General features: G+C 39.6%; 1 protein-coding gene across 1 annotated transcript in view; it reads left to right on the forward strand.

Moving 5' to 3' along the window:
* The window catches only part of LAMA4 (laminin subunit alpha 4), a 96,229-nt gene that overhangs the window by 17,844 nt on the left and 65,137 nt on the right, over positions 1-13,248 (forward strand). Inside the window, exons 2-3 of the mRNA XM_053974038.1 lie at positions 4,153-4,254; positions 12,145-12,269. Coding sequence (XP_053830013.1) covers positions 4,153-4,254; positions 12,145-12,269 — 227 coding nt within the window. The remainder of the gene's footprint in view (positions 1-4,152; positions 4,255-12,144; positions 12,270-13,248) is intronic.

Genomic DNA, 13,248 nt, shown 5'->3' on the forward strand with positions numbered 1-13,248 from the left:
CTTATTTTGGACCAGATGTGATGGGATTCCTGGTCCAAGACTGAAAATAGTATCATGGATGTAACACAAGCTGAAATGTCCACTAAATGTCTATAAATGCAGACCATTTAACCCTGAATACACATGCTTTTGTGTACCTCAGCACTTGGGAGGAAACTCTGGAAATAACAAGCACTGGTGTGGATCCAAGGCAGCCTTTTATAGTGGAAGAGAGCTTTTGTGTGTTTATATACTCACAAGTCTTCCATCTTCAGTCCCATCTTGTATTCAGACCAGCAGAAAGGTCTGGGTGCAGAAGAAGCAGAAAATTACTACAGGCTCCCCAGAACTTTCAGCATGCAGCTGGTTCTTGTTTTTAAGTAATGCAATCATTAAATCCAGATGCAGGGCGGGAGGGGAGAATTAATGCCCCAGGGGTGCAGAGATTTTCAGGAGATCAGCAAGGGCAAGACTGGATTGGACTTTTCAACTTGAACTGGAACAAACTTTGTCCCTCAGGGAAATAAAATATCTAATAACTGTGAAGACATAATTGCTAATGCAGACCTAACATTTTGGCCTTCTAATTGTCTTCACCATTCAGAAACAGACAGTGGACGGAAATGGTCCTCACTCAATTGCCTACATAACTATTTTGCAGGGAGAGTATTTCCATTTTGTTCCAGTTCTGTTTCTGCTTTGTGTGCAATAATTTTGTGCTCCCATAACATTCAGCAATTTGAATCCCTCAATTAGCTCAACACTCTGACACTTCTTTTTATAAATATGATGTTGGCTCAAGCTCTGGAACCAATCACTCCATTATCACTAGTAGGGCAAGGAGCAACAAAAATATATCAGAATAATTGAGAATGCCTGAGAAAACTTCAGAGCCCAAAGGAAATCTGGAACCCATTTTCCCTTCATTCCCTTGTCCCTCATACCATTGATTGTCAATATCTCATTTCTGGTTTACATTGATGCAAACCATGGTTTAAAGTACTGCTTTAAAATAGTGAGCATCAGCACCTTCCAAGTTTTTTGTGATTAATTAAATTACATGGGGGGGAAAGGCTATGAAAAAAAATACCCTGATGACTTCCTCACATCTCATTTTGAAGAAGGGCTCTGACAATGAAAATATAGGGACCCAGACTTGAGGCAGATGTCTTAAAGAACTCAGAAGTGTGTCTGCTAATCATGGGAGGTAAACTGGTTCCCAGTGGACCTTAGCAAAGTCTGTGCAGCCCTTGCCCTTAACGCTAAAACCAACGATGTAGCACTGACCTGCACTAACTTGTTACTGCTTGGTGTGCGGACTAGATGGAAGCTCTCTCATGGCTGCAGTGCAGGCATACCATCAATTGAAGTATAAATGAGATTATCGTTATGGCTGACTAAAGGATTTTCATAGACACCTTTACAAGCACTCCTACATTTCCATTGTCTGTATTCACTGCCATAAGTAAAAAATTATTCTGCTTAGACCTGTAAAACCAAGAAAGCTTTTGGGCAGACACTAGAGGAACACAGCTAGGACCACCCACCAGCTCTGTTCATCAGAGAATATAACAAGCTTTAGATCTGTATGGGTGGAAAGAAATATTGCAAAGGCAGACATTGGGACAAGAATCTGTTTTCAATTTAGAAACTAACTGTCTCCCTTCCACAGTGTGTGGTATAATCACTGAGCTGCAATCCTTAGTCTGGCGGGAGCCAGTCCTACCACTGTGTAAAGACTAAACAACTGAAAGAAACAAGCAGTAGAAATAGACAGTATTTCTGCTGTCCCAAAGAGTCTGTGGTCTGAAGATTTTGCCTCCTAGGAGCTATTATCAAAGAAAATGTTTCCAAAACAAACCAGATAAAATTCTGTGCACAAGAATGGTAAAGGCAACTGTGTTTTCCATTTATGTTCATCTCCACTTCTCAGAGCTCTCTGGGATAAGATTGGACTAATGATTCATTTCTAAACCTCATTTTTAAAGCCTGTTGTTAGTCATCTCCTGAGATGTTGTTTTCTAAGCGAGCAGCTTGTCTGGCTGAACCTAGCCACACGTGGGAATGGAAGTTAACACACAGACAAGACTCAGGATTGCTGGCTCTTGCTACCCAGAGCTCTACAGCTGTAACTACAGCCTGATGCAGACATGCGAGTGCAGGTCCCAGGAGTGGCATGGCCATAGCATGGTGCCGGGGCTGGCTAGCCCTGACCACCAGCAGGGACATTTGGCACTACTGCTCAGAGGCCAGTTTCTGTGGGTAGGGGAGATATCAATGTGTGGGTCTGCATTTGGTACTGCATACCTGCTGTTCTGCCATAGCTTACACTGAGCATAAGAAGCTATGGGTGATAAGCTATTTTTCTGCACAGTGCAGAAAAATACCTCATCCTTGGTTTCAGGGCAACCCAGGAAAATAAGGAATAGGAAGATAGAAAGGAAAGCTAATCCTCCTTTGATCAGTGCAAAACAGTAAGAAGCCTCTCAGCTCATACAAATGCAAGAAGACACACACGCTTCTGAGTTACATGAACTTTACACTTTTCCCACTTTTTTCAAGGGTAGGTAACCTCAAAAGCCACAGAATACAAAAGTTCTGTACAGAGAGCCACAAAAAATACTTCAAGAAAGTCTGGCATACCTTAAGCTCTGATAGCCACCTCAGGGATGCTGTTTGTAAGTGATAGCAGAAACATCACTGTTTCACTGGCAAATCACTGGTGTGGCAAATAATTTTTGGAGTGCTAATGACACACCAGGGTCTTCATATCAGCTCTGCAACAATATTGCAAGACTTAGACAAGAGTGAAATATTTAGGATCCAAGAATTCATTAATCTAGCACAATACATGTGACACAGGGAGACTGGACAGGGTGAGCAGGGTGACACAGGGTACCTGAGCTAACAGAGTTTGCTCCTGAGGTCAGCCTGTGTACATCTCACCAGCTTTGCATAGTGAGGGAACAGTTCCTCACTGAAGAACAAGAATTTATACACAACACAACAAAAAACTATCCTCTTTAATTTTCCTTTTTTTTTCAGTCTCTGGAGGGCACCTTAATAGCTTTGTGTTTCTGGTTCCTTATATTATTGCTTTAATTATTATTCAAAAGAAGGTAATCCAGATATTTACAATTTCTCTTTCATTTTGGTAAGCTTTGGTAAGTTATCAAAATTACTAAATTATATACAACAGGCAAAGCCACACATTTATTCAAAAGGGCATTGATCTTTGCAGATACGTTTCTGTTTCCCATAGGTTATTCATCCAAATCTCATCAAAGCTTTGATGTAAAGCAAATTTTCTAAAGTTCCTTTTCTTTTCTTTTCTTTTCTTTTCTTTTCTTTTCTTTTCTTTTCTTTTCTTTTCTTTTCTTTTCTTTTCTTTTCTTTTCTTTTCTTTTCTTTTCTTTTCTTTTCTTTTCTTTTCTTTTCTTTTCTCTTCTCTTCTTTCCTTTTCTTCTTTTCTTTTCTTCCTTTCCTTTCCTTTCCTTTCCTTTCCTTTCCTTTCCTTTCCTTTCCTTTCCTTTCCTTTCCTTTCCTTTCCTTTCCTTTCCTTTCCTTTCCTTTCCTTTCCTTTCCTTTCCTTTCCTTTCCTTTCCTTTCCTTTCCTTTCCTTTCCTTTTCCTTTCTTTTCCTTTCTTTTCTTTTCTTTTCTTTTCTTTTCTTTTCTTTTCTTTTCTTTTCTTTTCTTTTCTTTTCTTTTCTTTTCTTTTCTTTTCTTTTCTTTTCTTTTCTTTTCTTTTCTTTTCTTTTCTTTTCTTTTCTTTTCTTTTCTTTTCTTTTCTTTTTTCTTTTTTTCAGTAAAAGCTATTCCTTCCCTATAAATACACCTTCTTTACCAAATAAGGATTATGGTTTCTGGTTAACTCATCCTGTAGTACAACATGCAGTAAGAATCTGCCAGCTCCACACCCATAGCTTGTCAGGGACAGGATGCAGGCAGGAATGCTGACAGCTTTAACACTTTAAGGCAAAAAAAAACCAAGCACCAGGATAGAGAGTGAAAACACAGACTCAAGTTCAGCAATGTGTGTGTGGTCTGCTATGATGGGGTTGTGCAGTGTGCTCTGGGGAGACCTGATCGCTGTAGCCTTGCTTTCCTCTCCTCTCACCAAACCTAACTCTCCAGCTACATATGCATAGGAAATACTTTTTTTCTCATTGCAGGGATGCCAAGAAGGATTTTATCGTACCAGCTCAGGAAAATGCTCTCCTTGCAACTGTAATGGTAATGCAAACAGATGCCTTGATGGATCTGGAATCTGTGTGGTAAGGAATTCCTCTGTTCTCTGATTATCTGACTTTTAATACCAATGCTCAGTTTCAATATAATGCAAAAGCTGTGTCTGTACCACAGGAGCTTTTTGCTGAAGAAGGAACATAAGTAGGGCCAAGGCCATGAATTATCCTGGACAAAATTAATTCTCACTTAAATTATCTCTGCAGATTCAAAACACTCCCCTCATGCAGTATTTGTGACAGTTAGCATGTGGAAAATTTTTAGTCCATCAGAAATATGGAAAGAGTTTTGTATACCTCTGGAGAAAAAAAAATGTATAAATTCAAACACATTTCTTCCTCCCCTTTATGAGTACAGTGCTGTGTATAATATAAACAATTTACAGTGGTGAGTGACCCCTGTGAGTGTATATACATGTGTGACCCATAGCAATTCAGCTATATGGCAGTCTCCTGCTGCGAAGGAACAACATGAGAAGGTTGAAACAATACACCAGGGGAAGAGTGTGTTGAATTCCAAGGTACTGTTACAATTTCCCATATGCTCAATCTGACTCAGAATCACCTCATACAGAAAGCTGTGTGTTAGTAATAGTAGTCAAACATTTGTAGCTCCAGAGCAAAAATCAGCCCAGTAAAACTAATCCCAACTACTAGCAGGCAATTAGGGCACTAATACACTAAAAAAATGATGGAAGCTAATGTGGTTTAAACCACATAGCAAGAGCTAGGCACTAGTATATTCTTTGCAGGCTTGTAAAGAGTCCAGCTTGTAAGAGCCCAGAACCCCTTGCTATGCCATTTGTTACTTCTGACAAGTCATAAACCTTTGCCCTCACTTTATCTCTTCATAAAATGGACTCATAATATTCACATACTTTGCTTTGTTGCAACCACTATCAAGTTTTCAGTTATTCAAATACATCAAGTCAAATTCCATGGCATATTTCCTACCATTTTTATTTCTGTGAGAAGAAGACTCTGCAGCTGTTCAGCACAGGAAAAATTACTATGGCTTGGCCATTGTAATGTGCTTAGAATTGGCTGGTTTCTGCAGAACACATGTTGGCTTCGTTTTTAATATTAAATTTTCAAAAGTGGTTTTAGACTGCCGGGCATTCCCAGCTATTCTCTTTCACATGCACAAGGGTTTTGGCTCATAGGGATCATTGTCCCTTTAGTGTCAAGTGACAGTGATGCCAAGGAGAAACTTCTGATGGAAGACTTGGGAATGAGATAGAGAGCTTGTCACAGGTCTGATTCTGATGACTCTGGTCGCCAGAGAGCTTCTGGAGTAGAATATATTAATTAGGAAGTGATTATATCCTCCCTCAGGTTACGAACACAACAGAAGACCTGTTTCCTGTCTTCTACAAAAATATGGCTGAAGTCAAGGGTTCAAGACAAACAAACAAACAAAACTAGAAAATTTACAGTATCAGGAAGAAATTATCTGAAAGTAAATGTACATTCCTGATTGGTGTTTCTTCTATTGGAGTCAGCCAGCTAGGTAATAAGGAATAAAACTAAAAGCTAAACCCTACTTTACTGTTTGAGTTCAAATTGCCCTTTGATAGCTTATCAGAAGGATTTTAAAAGCCATTAAGCTCATGTCATTTACTTCTGAATTAAAGGAACAGTGAAAAGGCTTAAGTGAAATAAAAGTGAAAGGTAGAGGAAAAGTGCAGAATTAAAAGGAGATTTAAAGGTTTGATAGCATAAACTAGAACCAGAGATGCCCATGGGGACTGCAGTAACAGGACCTTCCTGAAGATTCAAAAATTTCTAGAGAAGTTTGGAAGACTAATAAAATTGATTAACAGCAAAACATACTGAGAAATCCTGGGAGAAGAAAAGCTTAGAGAAAGAAAGATATAACTTGAATTACAGAAGAAGCACATTAGCTCAATGAATTAATTCAATTTAGGAAAAGGTGACTTGATGGTTGGTAATGTGACTTGTATTAGAATCAGTGGAAAAAGCAGCCTTCCCTAAGAGCTGGAGAAGGCCATGTACAGATCGGGCCAAAGCCTGCTGGGGCAGAAATGAGTCAATATCTCCCAGACTCTGTGTCTGGGAGTTCCAGACTAGGAACTAGTGAAGAGCTAGGACCATGTGGTATGGAGAGCTCACCATTCTCCCTAATCTCAAATTTTTAGGCCACCTACTCCAATAAGTCTTGCAGTGGAAATCACCACACCTGATAGCTAGACAAGATTTTCTGCACTCATTAAAAACAGTTAGTTTTTAATGAGCTGTTAAAAATAAAATTTATCCCACATTATTATTGTTGTCATCCTTTATTTCCATGATTATGAACTTGCTATCTCCCTGCTTTCAAGATGTAACAGCATTCCAAAGTTTTATCACTAATGGATTCTCCACCATAAGCATCTCTTACCTTAACCTTGAGCTATAGATACAAAACATCCTTAGCAGCAGATCTTTAGAAGAACTGACCTTCCCCAATGTCAAAGTTTTCTATATCTGCATGTTTATCAACAGAATGGAATGATTTAAACATTAAAAAAGCCATCGCTTTTTAAAGTTAACTCTGCTAACAATGCTGGAAGCTATAATAACATGAAAATAATAATAACACTGTGTTTGGTTGGTAGATATTTTTTATAGTCTAAGTAATAACTAAGCTGTAAGACCTGAATAAATAGACAAGACAGTATAAAAAGGAAAAAGTACTCTGCTTCAAAAGGGATGAAAAGAAAGGGTTGGGCCCCATATGATGCTCTGAGGCCATCATATTATACAAATCCCTCAAATAAATTTGGCAAATGTAGTTCCCACAGCATACAAATTAATGAAATTTTCATTGGCTTGTGCCCTGAATTCAAAATCAAATAAAATTAAACCCTTTTTAATGATGCCTTAAGGTAGAGTGCTCATATCTTTAATTTCTGCTGATATATATATCTTGAGGTTCTGTTTCAAAACTTCTCTCAGCTTATTCGTAGAGTGCAAATCAAACCCACGAGTCATTAAAAGCTTACTGAATGACACAGTCGATGGATCAACAATCTCCTTAGGTAACCAGACAGAAGAAATTATTGCAGACAGAACCTTTCTTGCATAGATGTCCACATAAAGCCAGTACAGATATCAGTCACGTGATCCTGTGACTAAAACTGAAGAGACATGCAGTCCATTTTGTTAAAATCACCCAAGTGTTAGAAGAATAGCCAGCACAGCGTAAGCTCTACTAATGATATATTAAAAGAGAGATGTCAAATAATGCTTCATTTCAAAGACACTATCTGGTGATGCATGTAAGTCCAGTGGGGGAAGAAACACCAATTCATTGTGCTGATCTTGGACTTTGGATTTTTAACATAATTTTCTCAATCCTGGCTACAAGAAGAAAATGAAGTCTCTTTTCAGGCTCTAGCTTTTGATTTTGGAAACAAGCATATATGCGATGTTAACTGGGTGAAACTGCAAGAGATTCAAGTGGCCATCTGCAGACCCAAGATGTGCATTTCCCCTGCATAAAGCCCATCACATTTTGCTGCTAGTAAGACAGGAAGGCATGAAGGGAATTTTTTATCTCCTGCACTGCACCCCAGACCGCACCCCACCAGCGACCTTCAGCTGACCTATTTCTTTAGAGCACCTCCACTGAGGGCTCAACATTTCAAAATTCAGACATGGAAGTGGTCTTCAAATGACTGATCATCAGAGGGGCTATGACGGTCACATCTGAAAAGAGTGGCATATGGAGGTGCAACAGCTTTTCTAAAGCAATGAACTGTCACACTTGCATAGGATTATGTAAGCAGTACAATTCACAGGGCTTTACCATACTTAAAAATTTGATTGCACAGTCTAGGGAAGCAAGTTTTGTGAGGTGACTGCAATATATTATGGCAATGACTCCAAAAGAATACAGCAAAATGGAATGAAAGGCCAGGTAAAATTTTTGTTAGACTGAGTTATCAGTGTCTTACATGAGGTGTCTACTGTTAATGGAGATTAGATCTTCCTTGATGCATGAAAACACAGAACAAAAGAAGTCTGAAGAAAGCATTATAGCAGAAGGTGAAGGTAAATTTCTTGTTGTCTCCCTAGAAATCTCCAAGTGGTTTGTTATCATTTCACTTCTACATATTTGATTGGTCTTTATATAAGGCATCCAAATACTCATAAGGAAATAAATAAATAAATGAATAAATGTGACCATTTTGGAGCAAGAAAGACCAAATGATCCTAACAGTGGACAGGATAAATCCACCGGTATCCTTTCCAGCCTTTTATGGAATTTTTTACAATAGAGCATATTGTCGTGTAAGTGATTTGTGTTTAAGCATTTGGGTTTACAGCTGAGTGGAAAGGTTGGAACAGATTTGGCAGTTCTGCCCAAGAGGATAATATGTTCCACATGGTTGCCAGGGCTGGTCTGGAGAACTGCCAGTGGATCTACAACCATCCATCAAGCATGAGCAAAAAGCAGTAGGGAGCTAGCAAAACTCCCCAGCTCGTTAGGTACCTCTGCCTTCACAAAGAGCCTTGCTGCTTATAGCTCACTGCTTCTTTCTGTAAAGATGAGCTGCAGATATCTATCCAGCCTTGTTGACATATGTTTGAAAATCTAACCAGAACGCAGTATTAGAATGCAGAGATTGTCAAAAACATTAGTGTCAGTCAACATATTTTCTCAGGTATTTCCCTCCCTCTTAGCTATGTTTAAACTTAATATTTGTTGTCCTACCCAGCTGACCATTGAAAATGTGCAACAGTGACCCCCAATGTGTGAGCATTTTGTTTCCACTCCTGCACAGCCAGTGTAAGAGGCATGAAGGAATTCAGGCCAGGACTGCAAGGAGAAGCTGCTGCTGCTGCTCTCCCACCTGCTCAGCCACATTTGTCACAGTTAGCTACACCAAGTGATGGGTTGAGAAAGTAGTGGGCCAGGTGCATTTGGCAAGGCATCAGCTCCCACTTCACTAATACAGGACAAGGTCTATAAATTAAAACTGTGACATTTAGGGGGTATTTTTACCCAAACTACATGAGGAAATTAGTTTTGTAGCTTTTTTTTTTCTTTTTCTTTTTTTACTTAGACAGGTGTCATTACTTTAGTGAAAATTGCACAATACTTTATGTTTACTTTATGTGTCTCAGCTCCTTCTTCCATATGAAATTCTGAAAACTAATACTGCATCTCATCCACAATGGCTGGAGAGAGAACACTTGAAACCCTAAACCTCATAGATGGAAAAGATAAAACATGTACAACTCTTGGCTTTCAAGTCATTATGATGCACTCTGGTTTTTATTACTATTATTTTGGGATAGCAACAAATTCTGGTGTGCTGGGATGGGCAATGCTATGCAGTTCTGTAACCTCAGATGTGACAGCATATATGAGGATAAGTCTAAATCTACCTCCAAATACAGACTGCACAGTCACATAAGCAGCCTGCATCTCTTTACCTATATAAATTATTTATCCTTCTGCAATCTTCTGCATTAACAGTTGTTAAAAAACTATCTCTCAGAAGGACAAGTAATAAGGGAGAAAAAAGATAAATAAACAGACAATTCCTAATACATTGCAACAATAGCTGTTTTCATCTCCAAAGTAGTAAGACTGTCAAAGTTGCAGGACCCTTTTAGATTTCCCAGACAACATTTAAGACCCTGTTATTTTGGGGGATTTTATTTGTGGTTTTGGAGAGGTGGGGGGGTTGTTATTGTACTAACTTATGAGAGGCAGGGCTGAGTATTAACTTTTGATTGCCCCTGGAGTGTCTCCACGCCATCAAGCATTAGGTGTCTAACAGGTGCTCTGCACCTCTCTGTGGCAGGTCCTGTCTTTCTTCAACTTTAGAGAATACACAGAAAACCAATTTGCTACCTATTGCCTATGGAGAAGGTCCAGACTACTTAAATTGCACTTTTTTATCCCTCAGATGAAGTAATTTCCCTAAAACAGCATAAATGGCAGATTTAATGAAGCTGCTGCCTTTGAAGACTATCAGAAGGAATCATTTTCTTGCAAATTCAGGTTCCTAAATTAAGTTGGGACAGATTCATGCCTCTGTTTTTCAGTTATATTAATTTACACAAACATGCTTGTCTTGTGCTGGGGAACTTCTCCTAGTACTATTGCCTGAAGATAATCAACAAACTTTTCATTATTATTTCTGCACAAATGTATGTACTGAGAAGAACTACAGCACATGAAATGTTCTGTGTTCTCAGAACAGTAGTTCCAGCTTTACTTCCAATCAAATGGGTCTAGGAGCTCAGTGTTGACAATCATTTCAAAGTCACACTGCACACCCCACACACCCACTCATAGCACCATTTCATGATCTTTTCATGTGTGCACTAATAGTTACAGTAAGAGCCAGGTAAAAATGCTCATGGTGATTGTTGGCACTCAGTGAGAGTGCCAGAGAGGAGTGGTAGGACCACCTAAGACGTTTTCTTGCACAGGCAAATACAACCCAGCCACTCTGTCATCAGACAAGCTGCTGGTGTACTGAAGGATGAGTGATTACATGCTGTAGACTCATATAGAATCCTTTAGAAGCCAGGCTGCTACTGATCATCCACTCAAAATGATCCACAGAGAAACAAAACACTTTTCTCAAACTACCATGCCAGTGTCACTCAATGCTGATAATCATCCATGAGCTGCAGGGAGGGTGTTCTCCCTGCCTTTAGATAGGTTTCTTGGGCTCAATGCACTTAGCATTTTAGTTGTAGATGCAAAATAATGGAATATAAAATATAAGGACACCTTTTCTATTACTGTAAAAATATGGCTCTAAATACAGAAGTTCTGTCTTGCTAAATAAGATAAAGATTTTTGCATAATCACTAACCAGAGAAAAACTACAAAAGTGCACTCAGATAATGGGGTATCTGGGCTAAGAGAGCCCTTTTTTCACTTCCCTTCAGCTTAGACAGAAAAGTGCAGATTTGAGGAGCAACAATTGCTGTCCTCCTCTGTTGATTGCAGTCATATTTGAGCTTTGGAAACCAGTACCAGATTTACTCTGTTGATACCCATGTGTTGTGAGCTGAGGACAAACAAGGTGAAGTGAATTGATCAACCACAGTGAAGGCTACAACCAAACACACCCAAGGCCTCTGCCAGTGCTTCAGACACAGGGCAGCTCAAGCACTTCAAGTGCTCAGTACCCACGCTCTCCTGTCTCTCTGGTGGTACATTAACATCATTATTTCATTGGATAATGACAAATGCAAAATATTTTTAAAACTGTATTAGCCTTCCATTAGCCTTCTGGCTCTCACCACATGCCCTGTGATAAGTGCTCTTCTTTCCTCCTCCTCCCCTTCCTCCTATTCAAACTTTCTCCTAGTATTCTCTCATTTTAGAGGCTCTTAATTAAAGTAACCTTCTGGTTTCCCATATACTAAATATTTTATTTGTTACAGAAAATATTACTAAGTAAAACCACCTTTAGTTCTAAAACCACTACTGGCTAATTTATTTAAAGATCCGCGGAATAAAAATCTACTTTTTTCCTTTTTCTCGTCACATTCTACTTGCTGTAGAGTTCTCTAGCCAAATGACAGCCTTGTACAAAGAATAATTTCTGGGCAATGGGTTCTCTATCACTATAAAATATGCAGGAAGCAAGACAAGCAAAGTCTTCTAGGATCTGAATCTCTAATGAGCACCTTCCAGCTTCATATGTCTGTTTTGTCCTGTACAGCACCTTGTCAACCCTTGCTGCTGGTCATTGTAATCATTTATAATATTTTTATTTGCAGCTGTGTCAGCTTGTTTGCCTAAATCTGTCAATACCTTGCAAGGTAAAGGTGTGGCACCAGCCACTCTCCTCCTTGGCCAGCTCTTCAGCTAAGTGATCTCTTTCTGAATTAGGCAGCATCTCCATTTAACTTTCACCATTCTGTCTCCTTCCACTGCAGGACTGCCAGAGGAACACAACAGGACAGCACTGCGAGCAGTGTCCGGATGGCTTCATTGGTGACGTTGTCAGGGGAGTGCCCACCTTCTGCCAGCCCTGCCCCTGCCCCCTGCCAGAACTTGCCAAGTATGTAGAGTCTTTGCTTCTCTTTGATGTGGCTTGCATTTTGCCCTTTCCAAGGTGGGGCCAGCATCCTTTCCTCAACGCAGGAGACAAAGGCTGCTGCCCTTGGCAAACACAGGGGTAAATAAGACTACCAGCTGCTCATGTTTACAACCACAGGAAGCAGCATTTCATTCAGAAGATGTAAAATATCTTTAAATACTCATACCAATTCTTACCAAGATGTGGGAGGATGGATTGTGAGAGAAAAGAGAGTGCTGAAGGCAATCTCATCCCTTAGGAGTTGCAGCTGTACTAATTACCAAAGAATAGGAACAGCCTTGCCTTTAATAGGTCATAGCTATGTCCAGTTGTGACAGGGACAGGAAGAAGTCAGCCACCTGTGAGAAGGAAGAGAAAAGGAGCCAGTGTTGAGAGGAGCTGCCCATGAGAATTCACAGAAAGAAGGTATGAAAGTCTTACAGTAAGATAATAAACTAATGGTGACAGTTTTCATCCACCATTAATTGGTGCCAGGCACCAATGCCAATTGATTGTGGCCTGTATGGGGATGAGTTGTGACACCAAGAGGGAAAAGAATGAGCAAGTTCAAGTTCACCCTTTTATGGAGAAGAGATTGTTCAGTTGTCTGGTTGCTTTTTAAAATCCCTTAATGAAGAATTCTCAGGTGGCACCAGATTTATGTGGTTGAGACAGAAAAAAAAGACAGATGGAAAGTTCAATTCATGTCACCTGAAGGGTGAAACCAAACAAAAAAAAGCATGACTTTGCAGTCCCCTGAGTATACAGCAGCTGGATCTGGTTAGCAAAGTAACAGTTCAAAGGAAAGTGCTGGAGCATCCTGTGACAGTTCCACTGCCCCTTCAGCTGATGCCCAGCTACTTTTGGGTAAGAAACTCTGAAGCCTGACAGGAAAACAAGACCAAGTCAAAGAACTCCAGATGTTGTGTGCTTTGTGTCTTCAGAGGAAAAAAAAAAAAAA

Source organism: Vidua macroura, chromosome 3 (genome assembly GCF_024509145.1).
Source record: "Vidua macroura isolate BioBank_ID:100142 chromosome 3, ASM2450914v1, whole genome shotgun sequence".
NCBI classification, from domain to species: domain Eukaryota; kingdom Metazoa; phylum Chordata; class Aves; order Passeriformes; family Viduidae; genus Vidua; species Vidua macroura.